General features: G+C 40.7%; 3 protein-coding genes and 2 non-coding genes across 5 annotated transcripts; 1 reads left to right on the top strand and 4 right to left on the bottom strand.

Moving 5' to 3' along the window:
- Positions 1–24: 24 nt before the first annotated feature.
- haus6 (HAUS augmin-like complex, subunit 6) lies at positions 25–6,428 on the bottom strand. Its single transcript, XM_028429427.1, has 17 exons — positions 6,354–6,428; positions 5,957–6,124; positions 5,676–5,771; positions 5,492–5,570; positions 5,208–5,340; positions 4,912–5,056; positions 4,626–4,688; positions 4,481–4,541; positions 4,189–4,362; positions 3,556–3,752; positions 3,315–3,444; positions 3,116–3,218; positions 2,968–3,031; positions 1,947–2,094; positions 1,767–1,865; positions 1,550–1,685; positions 25–1,433 (listed from the first exon to the last, which is right to left on the bottom strand). Exons 2-17 carry the CDS (start codon positions 6,097–6,099, stop codon positions 724–726), a joined length of 2,481 nt encoding a protein of 826 aa, XP_028285228.1. The 5' UTR covers positions 6,100–6,124; positions 6,354–6,428; the 3' UTR covers positions 25–723.
- Positions 2,735–2,865, bottom strand: LOC114451265 (small Cajal body-specific RNA 8). The gene has a single exon (XR_003672190.1).
- LOC114451264 (small Cajal body-specific RNA 8) lies at positions 3,948–4,078 on the bottom strand. Its single transcript, XR_003672189.1, has one exon.
- Positions 6,429–7,093: 665 nt separating the features above from the next.
- plaa (phospholipase A2-activating protein) lies at positions 7,094–11,793 on the bottom strand. Its single transcript, XM_028429428.1, has 14 exons — positions 11,561–11,793; positions 10,941–11,134; positions 10,757–10,857; positions 10,502–10,622; positions 10,080–10,247; positions 9,842–9,977; positions 9,506–9,675; positions 9,276–9,427; positions 8,982–9,201; positions 8,771–8,836; positions 8,625–8,696; positions 8,319–8,426; positions 7,865–8,035; positions 7,094–7,770 (listed from the first exon to the last, which is right to left on the bottom strand). Exons 1-14 carry the CDS (start codon positions 11,707–11,709, stop codon positions 7,202–7,204), a joined length of 2,397 nt encoding a protein of 798 aa, XP_028285229.1. The 5' UTR covers positions 11,710–11,793; the 3' UTR covers positions 7,094–7,201.
- A 643-nt stretch (positions 11,794–12,436) lies between these two features.
- Positions 12,437–17,642, top strand: zdhhc21 (zDHHC palmitoyltransferase 21). The gene is made up of 8 exons (XM_028429231.1): positions 12,437–12,505; positions 13,008–13,184; positions 13,473–13,571; positions 13,671–13,782; positions 14,242–14,380; positions 14,463–14,579; positions 15,010–15,053; positions 15,493–17,642. Exons 2-8 carry the CDS (start codon positions 13,031–13,033, stop codon positions 15,623–15,625), a joined length of 798 nt encoding a protein of 265 aa, XP_028285032.1. The 5' UTR covers positions 12,437–12,505; positions 13,008–13,030; the 3' UTR covers positions 15,626–17,642.

Raw genomic sequence — 17,642 nt, 5'->3', positions numbered from 1 at the left:
TAAAACATTAATATAAGAGGCATCTTCACTGAAGTGCATGTATTATTTTATTCACATTCTAAATGTTCCACTTTAATTTTTCCTAACATGTTCTTTTCAGACTTGTTACATAAAGAAAATTAAAATTGTTGAAAGATAAACCATACAAAGTGCAATGTCAATGTTAAAAAGAAACAATTCAAAAATTTCAAATATATTCAGTGGCTTTTAACACTTTTCTAACCAACATCCATCCAGCTTCTTGTAGCTCAGACCTCCCTGTTCCCTGCAACTTGCTTCACCTCATCCCTAGGGTTCCCACCTGCTTTCAGGCTAACTGGGAGAGGATCTTTCCAGCAAGCCGTGAGTTGACTTCAGGGTCAGTTACACTTCCAAGAGGAAGGACTAGTTTGCATCCTGACCACCTCAACTGACTCCTCCTCCTGTCATGGAAATTAAAAAATCCCAAGCTACACACCAATTGTCTCATTAAAATTTCCTATGACGTTCTCTACACAAACAAAAAACACACAATACATATCCTATTCATGTACATATATACAAAAGAGTATGCCATATTATGATTTTTTATTAAATTCATCCCACAGTTAAATCGGTAAACAACAATTTTAGCGTGCAACAGATCCAGGGTATTTTACAAATATATACACAAGCTAGCCTTTGTGTGATAGACATGATAAAATTAAGACATTGGAAGCTGAAAATTGATTCTTCTGGCTGTAGCTAACACTTCATGTCATCTATCGGGGAGAATGTTATTAGTTTGGGGAGGCTGTAGTCCTGCTTCTTTGGAGGAGAGGGCATCTCCAGTGAATCAAAATCCAATGAAAACACCTTGTCTGGGGTTTCACCTGATGTAGCAGGGTCCATTAGCCAGTCTCTGTCCAAACCTGATACCTTGTAATCTGACAGAAGGCTCTCAGGTGTCCTCATCAAAAGACCGTCACTGCATGTCTGCTGGATTGCATCAAGATGATGACGTGTGACTGATGGTGACTGCTTGGCCTTCAGTGAGGGAATGAGAAACTCGTCATCTTCATCACTCTTTATATGTACCGCTTCATCATCCACACTCAAGAGACTGTCACAGCTTGGTAGTTCTGGGAGAGTTTCGTGGTCAAGGCTGAACTGGACTACAGTGCCTCTGCCACTTGAGTTGTCCAGTGCTTCGGTGTTGAAGGTGTCCCATAAAAGAGTGGACTTGTGTAATAACCCCTGCTGGCAGACAGGGGGGCTGCCATGGCTCTCAGCTGTAGGCCTGACACTGCAGAAGAACGTCTCGGAGGGAGCATCGGGGCTCACTAGCACATTGTGGGAATCATTGAAGGGACTGGTTTGTTCTGCTACACTGTTGGCAAACTCTGATGACTTGTGATTTTTTTTGGCTCCTTCCTCTGCAACTGCCTTTCGCCAGGAGCTTTTCACATCCATAACTTGAGAAAACAACAAGAGAAAAGTCATGCATTGTTTACAAAGCACAGGCATCATAGTTTTTCCTTGTATGTTCACACAGAATTCATATTTACAGAAATGAAGACTGATTACTTACTCAAGCTCTCAGGTGTACGTGGAAGCTGTTTTCTGGTGGAAAATGGATCTCTTTGAAGAGTGCTGAGAAGACCTTCTAAATCTAAACATTTGTCACTAGTCTCTGAAGGACTGGCGGCAGTGACAGCATCTGCAAACTGTTAAATAAAGCATTTATTATTTACTGCTCCTGTTTGGTAGCTTTGACATGTCTAATATTTGGAGAAAGAGCACTATACCTGATCAGCAAGGTTGTCACATTCCATTTCTAATATCTGAGCCTTTGTTCTCACGGTAGCCACCTTCTGGTTAACATGGGTCGTTTTCCTCACACTGGCCTAAAATGGTTTGTCAAAGGCGGACTGAATATACCAAGCAGAAATTTCACTCAAAACAATTGACTGCAATAGGGCACTTGCCTGTGCTGGTTGAACTGGTGGAGCCTTTAGAGGAGGGGATGAAGTTGTTTCAAATAACCAGTCAAGAGAGGTATTTGCTCGTGATGCCTCAGTAGTGACCAGAGGACTTTCAGTCCTCTCAATCCTCTCGACCAGTGCAGAAGTGAAACTTCAACAGACATAAAATACTGTTGTTTAAAACATTTGCATACACAGCGCAGGTAAACTCAGGTACAGAAAGAGCAACGCTGAGTACCTTATTGTAGCTATTAACAGCCTGTTATGCGGTCTTGGCTCAGTGCTAATCCACAAGCCAAGTGGGCACGCTGCCCTGCACCTGTTTTTAATCAGCCTGAATAAATCAGTGTACGGTGGTACTTCAGTCAGTTATTTTTGTTGTCTTAAAATGTATTTTAAACTGAGGAATAATAAATCCTCAAATGTATAGTACTGAAGTTCCAATATTTCTTACAGTGTATAATGGCATTGTAGTGTACTGTATGTACACCTACACTCAGGCACGTGACAGCTTCTGGTGGTGTTGGTTGACAAGTTAGCCAACTTGGTCATGTGGTTGGAACGTGATTAACTAAGAGGTTCTGAGGTTCTATGTTCTGAAGAACTGTTCATGTTCTGACCTGTTATTAATAGAGACTGAGAAAATTGGACCAGTTGTACTTTTTTGGGAACATTTGAAATCTTTTTTGGTGGAATACTTGATGCGGCCCAGCCTCACCCAGACTCTACCCCCAGCGGCCCCCTAGGTAAATTGAGTTTGAGGCCCCTGTTCTATATAAATGCACAGAAGACAGTGTCAGCTCCGTATCTGTCCGTGACGATTTCTCTCAATTCGCCACGGTCATCAGAGAGCATGGATGCTATAGGGAGGGCTAGTGACGGACAGACCACTGCTTATGACTGCCCAAGTATCTGCCTCCCATCAGACCCAACAAAAGACATTTCAGACAAAAAGTTATAACAAGAACTGTTGTCTTTACCTTCAAATTTACTTTAGTAACTGTTCAAAGAAAGAATTAATTACCTTTTGACATCACAATAACCAGGGTGGACATCCTCTTGCAATTTTCTCTCTGCAGGCTTCTCCTCTGAGAATAAATGTTTAAAATTTAAGATATAACAAAATGTTACTATCCAACTTTATACATGGACTATAACAAATAAATGCTTACCAAGAAGTTTAGCAGGGTACTGGGAAAAGACACTACTTCTGTAAGAAGCTTCAGCCAGTGGTTCAAAAGACAGAGGAGCTATTGGTGAAAGGAAACCAAGTGCCTAAAAAAAACGAGAGAACAGTAAATACCTTCTTGAGTAAAGTATGGATATTTACCCACGGCCTATATGATGTGATTAAAGCATGAATGCATTTACAGGATCTTCATTCAGAAAAGAGACTAGGGGTCTGTCTTTCAGAGTCTTCGTCCACTTCTTGTCCCAATCTGCCAATAAATTTCTAATAGAATTCCTAACTTCAGGAAGTTCTTCCTTAGAAATCTTCTCCCTGAGGGAAAAGGAGAACACATTTTTTTTTGCAAACGGCTAAAATACAACTACAACTACTAAGCACCAAAAGAAGGTTCATCCCATCAGGTGTGTGAGCCTTCATATGTACCTGAGAAACTGGAGATTGTGCAGCACACAGTCCATTTGCTGGCGTTTCTCCAGCAGGTGCTGAGAACTGAGATGGGTTGTGGGGCCCTGAGAGACCAGACAGCACTCCTCCCTCAGGAGCTGCAGAGCATGGTTCATCAGCTCCATCACACAGAGGAGATTTAGTTGGCCTGCTTCATACACTTTCCCTGAACGTAACTGAAAAAACAAGTACATTGAACAAAGATGACATGAAGTGGTACAATGGCAATGCATGAATTCACAACACTATTTCACCGTTTCAACATTTCCATTAAAAAACCAAAGTTGTGGTGAATGAACACATTTAACCTCCCCTTAACCATTCCCCCTGAAATACAGCTACTGACTAATATAAATGATACAAAAACAAGGGAGTGTTTGCTCCGTATCTGTCCGTGGCGATTTCTCTCAACTCGCCACGGTCATCGGAGAGCATGGCTGCTGTAGGGAGGACTAGTGTTAGACAGAGCACCAGTTGGCACTACCCAGGTATCTGCCTCCCGTCGGAACCAACTACAGTCACTTTAAATAGACACACTCAAGTGGAAAAATAACTGACAAGACCAAGTGCAAACTACTGAATCACTTTGGTAACCTTTATCTTTTGCCTCACCTGTCGCGGGAGTTGTTCAATTCTCTCCAGCAGACAGCGTGGAATCTTAAGGGGTCGATGAGTCCCATCCAGGATGTTTGAATCTTCATCCCTTTGCAAAACACTTGCCATTGCATTCTGCTCCTCTTTGATAGTCGACAGCATCTCATCAATAGCCAGCCACAAGAAACGAATCTTGGGAGAGCAAAGTACTTTTATGTATACATTTCAGGAAAAAAAAATGCTATGTTTTACATTTGCTCTCTTAGAATGCACCAAGCTAATACAAATCTTTGTTTAGAAAATTAAATACCCGTTTAGTCTTCTTCGCTGGAGAAGTTTCTCCCTCTGTCAAGTCATCAGTGCTGTGACGCCTGAAAGTAGATGATTCGAATTTCTCACTATGTTTTATAACTTAGACTAAGTCTGAAATGTTAAGGGGGGAAAGTTATACATACTTAAGTAGCTCATCATACTTGGCGCCATCTGCTTTAATATCCTTCATAGACTTCACCAGAAGCCTTAACAGGAAGGAAAAAGTTTTAAAAAAAAGTCAATTCATGGGATGAATTATTGTTTAATAATTTCATTTACATAAATAAAGTGGATCTCAGCTCTATGACCCTATCAGAACGATGTTTATAAGATTTACAGTACTGAAATTTCTCAAGAGTGCAGGTTTTGTCTGACCAGAGCAAAGTATCAACACTGTCCATCTACCATGATCCACAGCCATATACTTACTGGGCTCGTCTCTGATACTCATGAAGAAAATGATCTTGATCCTGTGCAGTTTTCAGAAACCTTGTACGAATCAGATTGCATCTTTTGACTGCCATGTCCACTGAGGAAGCAGGCATCGCTGCAGCATCAGGAACCCAACTGCCATCTGATGATGATGATATTAAAGAGTTAATATCAACAAGGTCTACAGAAACTTCCATTTTTATAGTGGAAGGTATGTCAAATGGAGTATCTCTCTATATTTCTGGTTTGTAATCAGACAGCAAAACTGCTAAAGATTTTTATCCCAGCAATACCTGTACTGAATGTCTTCAAATCTTGAAGCATGACGTGACAGGCCAAGTCCAGCATCAAGCTGGTAAACCTGGAGCCTCCAGGTGAGAGAAACAAAGATGCTACCACTTTGGAGCCGGCATTTGCAGTTTCATCCTATGCAGTGAAAAGTTATCAGTGAATGATACAGCATACTACACAACATTTGTGTTCACAAATTAAAACATTTTGATTACAGTTACCCACATTGCCTTGGGCTTAAGGAACTTGACACAACATATGTGGGGATTACACTCAAGATTCTTACCATTATTTCTTTTAGCCAAGCACAAGTCACTTTGCGAAAGTCAGCATCTGCTTTGTGGGTCAAAATAGGCCAGCAGTGCCTGAGACAACAATGAAACATTGGGGAATCATAAGAAATACGGATCATGACGATGAATCAAGCATGTTAACATGGGAATGACGAGAGCTGATGAATTTAACATTACCTGTATGCTTCTTGAAATCGAGTCTTGTTAAGTTTCTCCAGTAGGAAATAGGTTACTATGTAAAATGCATCTTTGTTTGGCTTGTCAAACATATTCCTAAATACCAGGCATAAAGAAAGATTTAGTTAGAGTATAGTTGAATCTAAAGTGCGTTGCAACAAAGCGAAATGTTATGAGTATTATTTAACTGTCCAAAAGACACAGCTGCTACACCATTTTAAGTAAGGTAATAGAAAAAGTAAAAGACTGTTAACGCCATTAATAGGAAAAGTCATACTCACGGCCCCAGGTTGATGTGTTTAGGATTACTGTTACATTTGCTATCGATTGACGAGATTGCAATGTCCGGTTGAAATCCCAGCCCGAGAAGAGCACACCACAAATATTTCCCATTCTTCTTCTGCGACAGCGTCGGGTTCGCCATTATTAGAACTAACACACGGTCAAAACTCCAACACAAAAAATATCACGTCGGTAACTCCTCAAAACGCCAACCCCAGCTTACACAACACAGCTAACCGGATAGCTTTCCAGCTAGCTACAAAGTAGCTGTGAGCTAACTTTAACGCTAGCTTTCTACGATAAGTTGTAATCTTACATTTAACAAAACGTAAGCCAAACAACAAATAATGCTAAGACTTGGTTAAACATTCCGGCGCCTAACCTAACTGTCGTTACCTTTATGTTCACAACTGGAGAAATACATTGCATACGTTTTAGAGTCGATAGCAGAACAACCACTGACGAGAACGCAGACCGCCAATTTTTCTAATGCATACCCGGATGTTGTTGTTAACAACTACTTCCGGGGTGCTGTAAATGAACTGTTTCCCAAGATGCACCACGTGTAAAGGTTTTCCATCGTGTACATTGGCTAGTTATTTTGCTTCTTTGTCATCTTAAGATAATTTGGTATTTTGCTGGCTAGCTCCACATAGTTTGCATAAAAAATGCACACTTTCATGTAGAGCCAGAGCTTGGAATTCATAGTTTTGATTTTTTTTACATAAATGTTACCATTTCGTTTATGTAAGCAGTTGTTTTAGAGGTTGTGAAAAAATTAAAACGGATTGAGAAGGAGATAGAAGTTGTAGTTAGGGGCAGTTGTTTACACACAAACATGCTTAACCACAGAGACACAAGCACACACAAAAAACTGCTTCATCTGCTTATTTGTCAGACATTAAACATTACATCTGTCATTTTCATCACTACTCAGCAGTTTACTTCTTTTCCACATTCAAATGATACAGCCTGTTCTTCTGATCTAACGATGACATTGCAACTATGTTTTGTTTATATTGTCACATTTACATTAGCATTTTTCATTTTTAATGATACTTATGGAGTATGTAACGTGAAAGTAGGAAATAAATGGCTTGGAAAAAAATGCAGAAACAAAAACACACACTCAGCCATTTCATTTGTCCTTTTTTATTGCAGAACATACAATTATTTAAGTCTCCATCACAATTAAGCTGAACAGAGTAATAGAAAGAAGTGCTCTTTTTTTTTAACCCTTCACATCAGTGTAGTTCTTTTAAAACCAGCTGGCAACACTCAGCCACCTTTGACGGATCAGACACTGATGAGTATTTGGAAATCTGAGAGTTGACCCCCAGGGAGCGAGCCAGGTCCTGGGCTGTCTGGTCTGAGGCCACAGTGGTTCCTAAGGCCACCAGCAGCCTAAATATAGCCTCCTTGTCTTGTACTGTCTCCAGAGCTCTACTGGCCACAGACAGGCACTGGGCCTTGGCCTCAAGATCAGGCTGGCTGTGCAAACAGCCAGCATAGTTAAGCACCAGAGTGGCCAGAGCAATGTGGATGTTCTTATTGCAGACAGTGGCCAAGTCAGCAGCACGTGATAGCACCGTTTCACGCTGGGTCATAAGGAGGGCTCGGCCATGCCTTCCACTAAAGCAGTTACACAGAGTCCTTAGCGCCAGCATCTGGTTGGCAGGACGACCCTCAGGCCTCATTAGGCTCAGCAGGTGGTTGCACAGCTGAACTCCCTCTGCCTCTCCACAGAGGCTCTCATTAACCTGTGGGTGGCGCACTGCCAGCCTCATAATGTCCAGGACAGGAAACACAATGTCTGGAAGACATGAGGAATCATGGAGGAATTCTGTTAGTGACCTGAACTTAAGCAATAAGCAGAAAAACACATTGTGAGTGGGATGCTGTTGTACCTTCAGGCCAGTGAGAGGCCTTCCAGAGCAGGTTGATCTGCTGGATGGTCAGGGGAGTCTCAGAGGAGTTGAGTCCACACACAGACAACAGCAGTTGCCCAAGGTTTTCCAGATTTTCTTCAGAAAGCTTATGCTCCTGAGGGGCACCTCCGTTCAGTTCTTTCAACTTGGCTAGTGAGGAAAGAAGAGAGCATGGCTCTGTCACAGAAAGAAACTTTTCCTGAATCAGGGAATCTATTCAAATTCTTTAAACAAATGTGTGAATGTCTAGCTGACATTTTGATGCAACTTTGTTATATCATATTGCAAACCTGACAAAATAAATGTATGGCATGTGAAGTTTTTGTTTCCTCCTCAAGGGTAAGTTTGTTGGATATAGTGACATCTAGTGGAGAGATTGTACCCTTGAATTAAATTAAATACATTACAACTTAAATCAAATCAATATGCTTACCAATGATTTGAGGAGCATTGGCTTGCTCAAAGGTCACACCATCAGTCTTGGGGAAGTAAATGTTGGTTGCCGTCTGTCTCAGAGTGGCAGAAGAGTAGGCACCACCTCCTATGGAGTGGAATATATGTGGAAAAATAGTTATGACATGGGTATACCTCAAAACAGCTATCAAGTAATGCAAATAATCCTTCTTTACCACACAAGATACAAGCCTTATGACCTCATTGTGTCAGTTTTCTCTGATGATTTAAATTGCTTATAGTTTACCATATGTTGCTTAAGTGGGTGAATAAGTTCATAACTGACCTGTGAAAGGATCTGCTACACCCACAGGAGCACTTGGAGCTGGGCCTGACCCAGGGATGTAGCGACCAGAGCCTGAAAGGAGAAAAACAGCCATGAAACTGCATTCACAGGTGATTATGAAAAACTTTTTTGTGACCATATCACACCTGTGAAGGGATCAGCTCCACCGCCTGGCCTGAAATCACCGGCACCAGGGATATAGCGAGCACCTCCTGTCATATGAGGAGACAAAACAACTTATAAAAATTATACCATAACAAAAAAACCTTTAAATATTGTAGTTAAAATATTACAAACAAAAGACATTAGCCATTTTCGAAAAGGTAGAAGGCACAAGTATCTTTCTCTTGGGCTCACCAGTAAACGGGTCACCAGCAGATGGCTGGTCTGCTCCCACCACGTGTCCTTTGGTGTTCTCAATGATAAAATTGGCCACCTGGTCAAGGAACATGGGGCTAAGGTCATTCTTCTGCAAAAAGTTGTGGGCTGTCAGCCAGGGGTCTTCTGACACGTTGTAAGGCAGCTTCATAGACGGCCCTCCCTCATTCACATCAATGGTGAAGACATAGTCGTATTCCTAAAGGCATATGAGAAGTCAGTAAATACTGCTCTCATGCACTGTTGCTTACATTTATTAGCCAGTGACCCTACCTTTCCTTCATACATCACACTCTTGGAGGTCTGCTGGTTTGAGCCTCCAACCACATCTCCGATTTTTACCCAGCGGCCATCACTGACACTCCACTGATATGCCTCAACCTTCTGTCCATCTTTAATCAACCGTGTCTGTCCATCACGATTCCCTAGACAAAGGAAAACTCTTATCGTAAAACAGATGCTGTGGTATTATCTGAATAAAATGCATGCAAATTTATTTTTACCAGGCTCATTAAGATGTTCCTTTCCAGGTAGGTCCTCCACTTTGATATCTCCAAGATCCCCTGTCTTGGGGTCAATGGTAGCTTTGGAAAGCTCATCCTCAAAGGCCTGCAGATCTTCTGCGCTAGCCACACGGTCCTCAGCCTCCGTAAACACACGGATAATGCCATCACTGTGTAAAAAGAAGCAGATTTAGCCACAAAAATACTTTAATAGTCTGCTCTTTGAAGGGTTTCATCTCGTTTTGTGAACACAGAATTCATGTGGCAGATGAAAGAAAAAAATATTTATGGTATAAAACCATGATTTGCTGAGCACGTCAAATGTAGTTCTGTTACCTGGCTCCAACAGCAATATCACCATTAGGCAGAATACAGCAGCACCACACAGACTGGGCAGGCAGGCGGATGGTCTGAGAGCACTCTCCGTTCTTCCATATCCTCACAGTCCTGTCTTCTCCTGTGCTTACAAAGTCTGAGCAGAAAAGCATCAGTCAGAGCAAGCCAGCCACATTCTTACAAAGAATTATCCGGTTTGGCTCACATGCCTTAACATATATTAAAATACTGAACAGACCTTGGTTATTGGGGAAGACAGCCAAGCTGTAGATGTAGTTGGTGTGACTGTAATAGACCTGTAAACATTCGCCTGTCACCAGCCACCTTCTAATGCTTGTGTCATTGCTGCAAGAGAAGAACTCAGTGTTGCTGATCACTGCTAGTCCCCTTACACAGTCCTCGTGACCTGAAATGGAAGGGGCAAAAGACGCCATGGTGTTCATGAATTATAAACGTATGGCTCCTAGAGAATCTAATTTTTTATTATAATCAATTAACAGAATAACCTAACTTATGACCAATGGTTGATAGAGAGATGGATGCTTGTAATAACCACACCTACGAACAGAGGCCTGAACAGCTATCTACAAGCCTCACAGTTTTGTATACATGTCAATCTAGTTAATAATCAGAGATGCAAACACTTTTGCAAACGCTCACCTGTAAATGTCTTTTCACATCGGCCCGCCTTCCAAAGCTTTATGGTTTTATCTGCGGATCCAGAAAGCATAAGGCCTTGCTCAGGTAAGATGATCACTGCCCACACTGCTGCTTCATGGCCCTGTAGCAAAATGAACAATAGACATTCCTGTCAGCGCTGAAACATGAAATCACTGTCAAAGCATACTGCCAAAGAGGAAGCAGCACACACAGTCATTGGCAAAGGCAGTCATTTTAAGAAAAGTTTCAGTATACCTGCAAGGTCATCATGCACTTCTCATTGAGCCAGACTTTTGCTGTAGTGTCCCAGGAGCCACTCAACAGTGTTCCAAACTTACCAGATGACAGAGTGCAAACTGTTGGGATTAAATATGAAAGAGATGTAACCAAATACACTGGGAAAATGCTTGATGTAATGTAACACTGGGGCAAAACTAACCTGTGTTTTTGTGACCCTTGAGAATGAATAGAGGCTGTGGTTGGTCTAGTGTGAAAACACAAATGTTATTATCGTTCCCTCCAGTGGCAATAAGTCCCCGAGGATATGTTTCATTGGGTGCAATGGTGCAGACACAAGATACAAAGTTTGAGTGGCCTGACACGCAGTGCATCTCTGTGAAGCCTTTGTCTGGGCTGTCAAAAGGGAAGAAAAAGAGCAAAGTAATGATCAGTAAACAGTGATTTAAGTAGGAACATGTTTGCACTTGAGTAGCTGATAAATGTAATAAGTACATTAACTGATCACATATGTAAGAAAAAAACATCCTGGTTTACTTTGGCAATTACTCGTATGTCCGGACGGTGTACACTGACAGTTGCAGTTGAATGAATGACAAAGCTAATTTGAGTATCTGTTAGCATTACGATCTCAGGCTAACTTAGTAATAAGCACTAGTTCTTATATATAACAACTAGAGAATGACTTTATTTAGGTGTTGTCTACGTGGGTGTCGTCTAAGTTATTACTTTTATTGGCCACCTTTGTTAACCACAGATGATGCACTTGTAAACTAAACCAAAAAGCACATACTTAGTCAGCAGCAGGCTAACGTTAGCTACCTTGAGTTTGGTACCCAGACTCTTCCGGTTCGGTCTCTGGAAACAGACACGAAAGCTCCCTCCGGAAAAACAGCAGCCGCGAGTCCCCTGACGTCCATTTCGTGGCCCGGGATGGAGCACCTGAGTTTGTATGAGTTGGATGAAGCCATTTTCTTCGAAAACAAAATGAAACTACTACAGCAGTGATAAGCTAAGCGGCGTTGCTGTCAACAAACACCAGCCGCTAATGCTAGCGGAAGCGGAATTTCGTCACGTCACGCGAGTAACTTTACCTTCACAGATTTGCTCTTTATTTAATTTATTAGTTAAAATTGTAAGTTGCACATAAGATATTCAAATGTAAAATTCAAATATAAAATATGAAATATAAGTATGAACTGTACAAACCGCTTCAGTGTATTTACGGAGTTTGAGCAGAAGACGGCAGCACTGATGCACCGCTCTGAGTCCACCTGTCCCTCATAAAGCTGCGGGGTTTAAAGAATATTTTTTATTAAAAGTTTAAACTTTGCCGACGTGAATAGAGGAGCGGATCTCATATCAGACCCTTTTTTTTATTTAATTTTAATTTAATAAGCCATACATCTGGATCACGTTCACCTAAATCGTATTTCTACATGTTATAACATGTATGAAGCAATTTTATTTCTCGTTTATTTTATTGGTTTGATAGCTGTTGCTGCTTATTTTTTTGTTAGTTGATAATTTTTTTATTTTTTTTTTAAATATAAATTAATATGTACCTCCAATTTAAACAGCATATCTTGTTGTTGTTATCATTAATAATATATGTTTTATTCTGTGTTTTTTTTTTCTTAACCGGAAACGCGTTTTTTATTGCAGGTAGTAAAACAGGTCCTGTCCAGCTCTGGTCCAGCCCACAGAGGCTCGGATGAGGAAGTCGCTACGCTGATACGTGCGCTGAATAGGACAGCGATAAAAGAAGTAAGTATATATTAATTCGCGGTCATAAAAAGACAAATCCGTCACTGATAATAAGCACGTTGAAATATGTACTGCAGCATGTTAGCGAAAATGAATGAAATAGCGTTAGCCCGCAGATGTTAGCTAACAGGGAAGCTATAGAGCCAAGCCCATCAGTGGTATCAGCAGTATGAATGATGGAGCAGGCGAGGCTTCACCATAATAACAAGCCTGTTGGTGCTTACTAGCAGGGATATGAGGGCTGTTCATGCTGATTTAGACAGTGTTAGCATGTACTGCTAATGTTAAAAAGTCAGTGTAAAGTGCTGTGATGATTTTAAGGCTGGGCTGGTGTACAAACACCTGATTTATAACACAGTATTTAGGCCTTTTTTCAGAAAACATAACCTAATATTCCTTCATCTATACAGTCCACATGTAGAATGCATAACCACTGTCACTGGTGGTCTGCTATTATCAGGGATGTTGTTGATGTATATTGAACATGGCCGGTGTCCTTTAGGTTTCCCTGGAGTCCCAGCAGCCATGAAGCTTCGACTGCACTTTGTGGTGGACCCTATGGGCTGGCTGTGTATCAGCGTTGTATTTGGAATCTGGCTCTACAACACCTTCTTTATTCCCAAGCTGGTTCTGCTTCCACACTACAATGAAGGACACATCCCTTGGGCTATTGTTATTTGTGAGTGTTCCATTGCATGTCAGCGATTTTGATTTTTGTGTCTCTGCATTTAAAGAATTGTTACCTATATGTAAAGATATCACCTCACAAATCATACAATCAGTGGCACATATTCATCACCCACCCGTTATCATTCTGTCAGTGGAGTTAATATTTAACTGACTCATGACATGTCATAGTCGCCTGGGAAGTGACGTTCAAAGTCACAGCAGCATCTATCACTTACGGCCAAAGACAGATTGAGGTCATCTTTTCTAGTAGATTCAAGCATTGTGTGTATTTGTTTAGGTTATTACATAGCATCAGGACTCTGCATAGCTGCCCTGTTCAGAGCTTCTACAGCAGATCCTGGTCGTCTTCCTGTGGATCCCCACATACCTCATTCTGGTAGGGACACACTTCACATCAGAGTTACAACATCGTGCAGGCCTTTGTTTTCTGTGTGCTATAGATAATAAACTCCTGATTGTTGCATTTGTGTCACAGAGAGAGAGCACTGGGAGTTGTGCAATAAATGCAACTTAATGCGGCCTAAGAGGTCACACCACTGCAGTCGTTGTGGGCACTGTGTGCGCAGGATGGACCACCACTGTCCATGGTGAGCATACACACAGATCGCATGCCTGTATTCTGTAGCAGCGCTGCAGCCTTGCAGGTAACATAATATTATATGGAAATCAACACCAACAAATATTTGTCCTGGTGGGAAAATGTTGTTTTCAGCACAGTCACATGACCATTTTATCACAGTAAACCACAGCACACATACACCTTGTAATAGATTACTACTCATGTAACAATTAATGAAGGGCCAAGCAGATGCCTCATGTCACCAGCAGTGTCCTTTCTGCCTTATTTGTCACTGTCTTTGCAGATACATGATATACTGAAGGTGTAATTCCTAACACTTTACTGGTGGATTTCTGTGCCTCAGTAGAATTACCAAACCAGTAGGTGATGCAGAATGCTGAAGGCTTTTAAATAAAAGTACAACGGTTTTCACAGTTACACACAGTCACACACAGTCATACTCAACATCCCGTTTGTTTTCTCATAGGATTAATAACTGTGTGGGAGAAGACAACCACTGGCTCTTCCTGCAGCTGTGTTTCTACGCTCAGGTCCTCAGCTTATTCACACTGGTGTTGGACTTCTGCCAGTACTATTACTTCCAGCCACTGACCAAACTAGACCAGGTATGAAATATAAGCCAGTTTGTGGTAAAAGCATTCATGTGCTTTTATTTATATAACTCCTGTCCTGCATTTACTCTGTCAGGAGAAGTTTACAACACGTCATGAACTGGCTCTGCTGCGTGTTTCAGCACTAATGGGCGTGGTGATGTTTGGTGGCATGTCGAGCTTGTTTTACACTCAGATGACAGGCATCGTTTCTGTGAGTACTGGATAATTGTTGAAAAACTTATGTTGCCATTTCTTGTCATGTTCTCCATCCGTTTACTGGTATCATTACCCTGATGTGATTATGTCCTCCCTTAATTGGATACAGTGACTATGTCTAAGCTTCTGTTGATCATTACACTCTATAAGCACATTAGGCTTTACAGTGATATTTTGTTTTGAAAACAAGTTGCAGCAGCTCACTAACCTCGAGACAGTATACAGAAATAACACGATCAATGGCAGTTATGCTGTGATCAATAGAGGTATGATGTTTAAAATATCCATACCTGACCTCCATGATGAGAGGGGAAACAGCTAGCTGTTACCCAGGAAAACATATGTAACATTATTGCTGTTTTATTCAACTTTTCTTGCAAAATGATCAATTTTTTAAAAAAACGTTTTCTCTTCTCTCCTCGCAGGATATGACCACAATTGAGAAAATGTCTCAGTTCTCAAATGAAATGTGAGTTTTATTCATTTTGGCTTGGTCTAATAGCAGTAATACTTTGCAGTTATATTAAAGGAGCAGTACTCTTCACTTTAGCCGCATCTGGAACTCTATATTTGTATATTGCTTCTCCAGCGTCATAAAAGCACCATGATTATGACACATTGTGTGGATGCTTGTCTAAAAACTCCATCATTTATATCCACACACTGTCCATGCACTGCTGCTACTGCTCATTAGCATACTGCATAGCAGACATACACGATGTGATTAAAATTAACAGCACATACATGCCTGATCTCTAATAAAATAATAGAAATTATTCTATATTAGCCAACCTCTTCCCTGTTTACTGTATTTATGCAAAGCTAAGGTAACCAACTGCTGGACCATACTGAACATAAGTCTTATTTTGACACATTTATATCAACATCTGCCTCTTTCTTCCTGTCAGATATGGCTCAAAGAGATCCTGGCAGTGGGCACTAGCCGAAGTTTGTGGTACTCGCTGGAAACTCCTGTGGCTCCTCCCACTCCGAGGCAGACAGCCACTTCAATCCAGCCACCACTTCCGCACTCATGTGTAGCACTCCAGCAGGTGGCCAGGGCCACCATGATGAAACACTACACACTTAAGAATCCATCTGCTCGCCTTCACCGTCCTCTTTTGTGCTCTGAGAGCTGAGCAGCAGTCTTGGTTTGTCAGCGGATACTCGAAGTTTTTTTTTGTTTTTTTTTTGCCTTTCTCTACAAGGTGCAGACTGGCAGTAAACAGGGTCAAGAAACACCTTTGGGAGTGATGGGAAAATGTTGCTTTTTTACTCACTGTGACTGCTACTTTCAGCGTCTGGAAACTACTTTTAATGGCATCTTGCTGGCAAAAGAGAACCCTCTCAGGTTACTTTAATAAAGAGCCTTTAGTACTGACCTTTAATTAACCACAGATAGACCACAGAACTAGGGTAACTTCAGTATGTCTATTAGAGAGGCATTTTTGTATACAGTTTGTGCCTTGTTTCTTTTAACTGTGTTTCTTTTTGTGTGTTTGCTTTCTGTTTTGCATTTGGACATTTATTTTGAAGGGTTTACTTTAAGTGAACACATTTTATGAAAATGTTTTCTTGCATTATCATTGTTTTATGAAGCATGGCCACAGAACAAAGTTCATAGGTGGATTGCTGATATGCTTTTGTGACACATGACCAGCCAAGTATGAAGATAATACTAACAATACTTCACCATCCCATAGAAAATACACACATACACATATACAATCAATCTTATGCTGTATATGTCATAGCTGTAGCTGCTGTATGATCCTAATAAGTATAATGTTTGACAACTGATTAATTTCTCTGATAGAGACTGGTGTTAAATTATATTTGGAGGTCACATAATGTATTCACATAAGTCGGTCTGGTTGCCCTAAAGGATTAGACTGCAGGATTGCTAACACACTTGTGGAAATGCTAAATGTTGTAGTTCCTCAAATGGCCACTTGAGGGAACAGGAGTCAAAATATATGTAGTGTCCAGGTAATTTACATGTTCGTGACACAGGCTGTAAACATGTTATTCCTGCTGTAAAGCTGGGCATTTTAGCATGCATATGGAGTCAATCCATCAAGTGGCCATTTGAGGAACTGCAGTTTTTAGCACTTGTTTTTATATCAGATTTTATAGAGAATGAACCAACAAAGTAGAGAGCTTTTCATCTCTCATCTTGGAGTTGTAGTCTTAATGCTATGCTAGGATAATCAGCCACTTTCTGTAGCACTCAATTGTGTCACCTTTTGTCAACATGTATGTGCTCCATCAATGTTAGCACTGTCTGTGGCACAGATAGCTTGAATACATGTCTTTCACTTTATTCATTGTGATTTATAATTATTATTTTAGTGCTTTAACAAGTGAATAGACGTATATCTTTTATCATTATTACAAGAAATTAGCCTACTTGTATGGACGTACAGCTAGTTAATGCAACACAAAAACATTACTCACCATGGATTTTCTGTAACTGGAACTGTTAAGAGATTTTATTGAAATGTTTATGGGTATATTTAAGGTGACTATAATAGTACTAGCATCATTGTCTATAATAAATGGCAATGTCTTAGGTACAGCTGTATGTAAACCAAGCTTAACGTGTGGGGGAAATATTACAATATCCAAGTAGTTTTAAGTGCCTGTCTAGGTCTTTATACTCATCACGTGTGGTCTCCATACAAACCAAAGACCTGGGGAAATGTTGCAATAGTCTGTGAGCATTCAGTAAGTGCATGTTTCTGCCGTATAATATTATGCACTGAATTTCACATTAGCACACCTTCTGTTTTACTACACTCTGAAAAGAAGGTTTCACTTGAAGTTCTTTTATTTTTTGCTGTGTGGTTGGTTAATGTTGTTTGCATTTTGCATGAATGTTGATGTGGATCAGTTGGTTTTTATAACCCATATTCAGGTTTTCGAATGTTTCTATGGGAGTATATGTGCATGATTGGCACAGTAGAAGTGGTACATAAATATTCACGTCTTATTTTGTTGTTGTATGTTTTTTGGAAGCAATAAGAATTGTGCGTGAGTAAAGCCATCCTTACTTGAA

This window comes from Parambassis ranga, chromosome 18, assembly GCF_900634625.1.
Source record: "Parambassis ranga chromosome 18, fParRan2.1, whole genome shotgun sequence".
Classification (NCBI taxonomy): domain Eukaryota; kingdom Metazoa; phylum Chordata; class Actinopteri; family Ambassidae; genus Parambassis; species Parambassis ranga.
The sequence above is the reverse complement of the archived record's forward strand: the minus strand, read 5'-3'. Positions and strand labels throughout refer to the sequence as shown.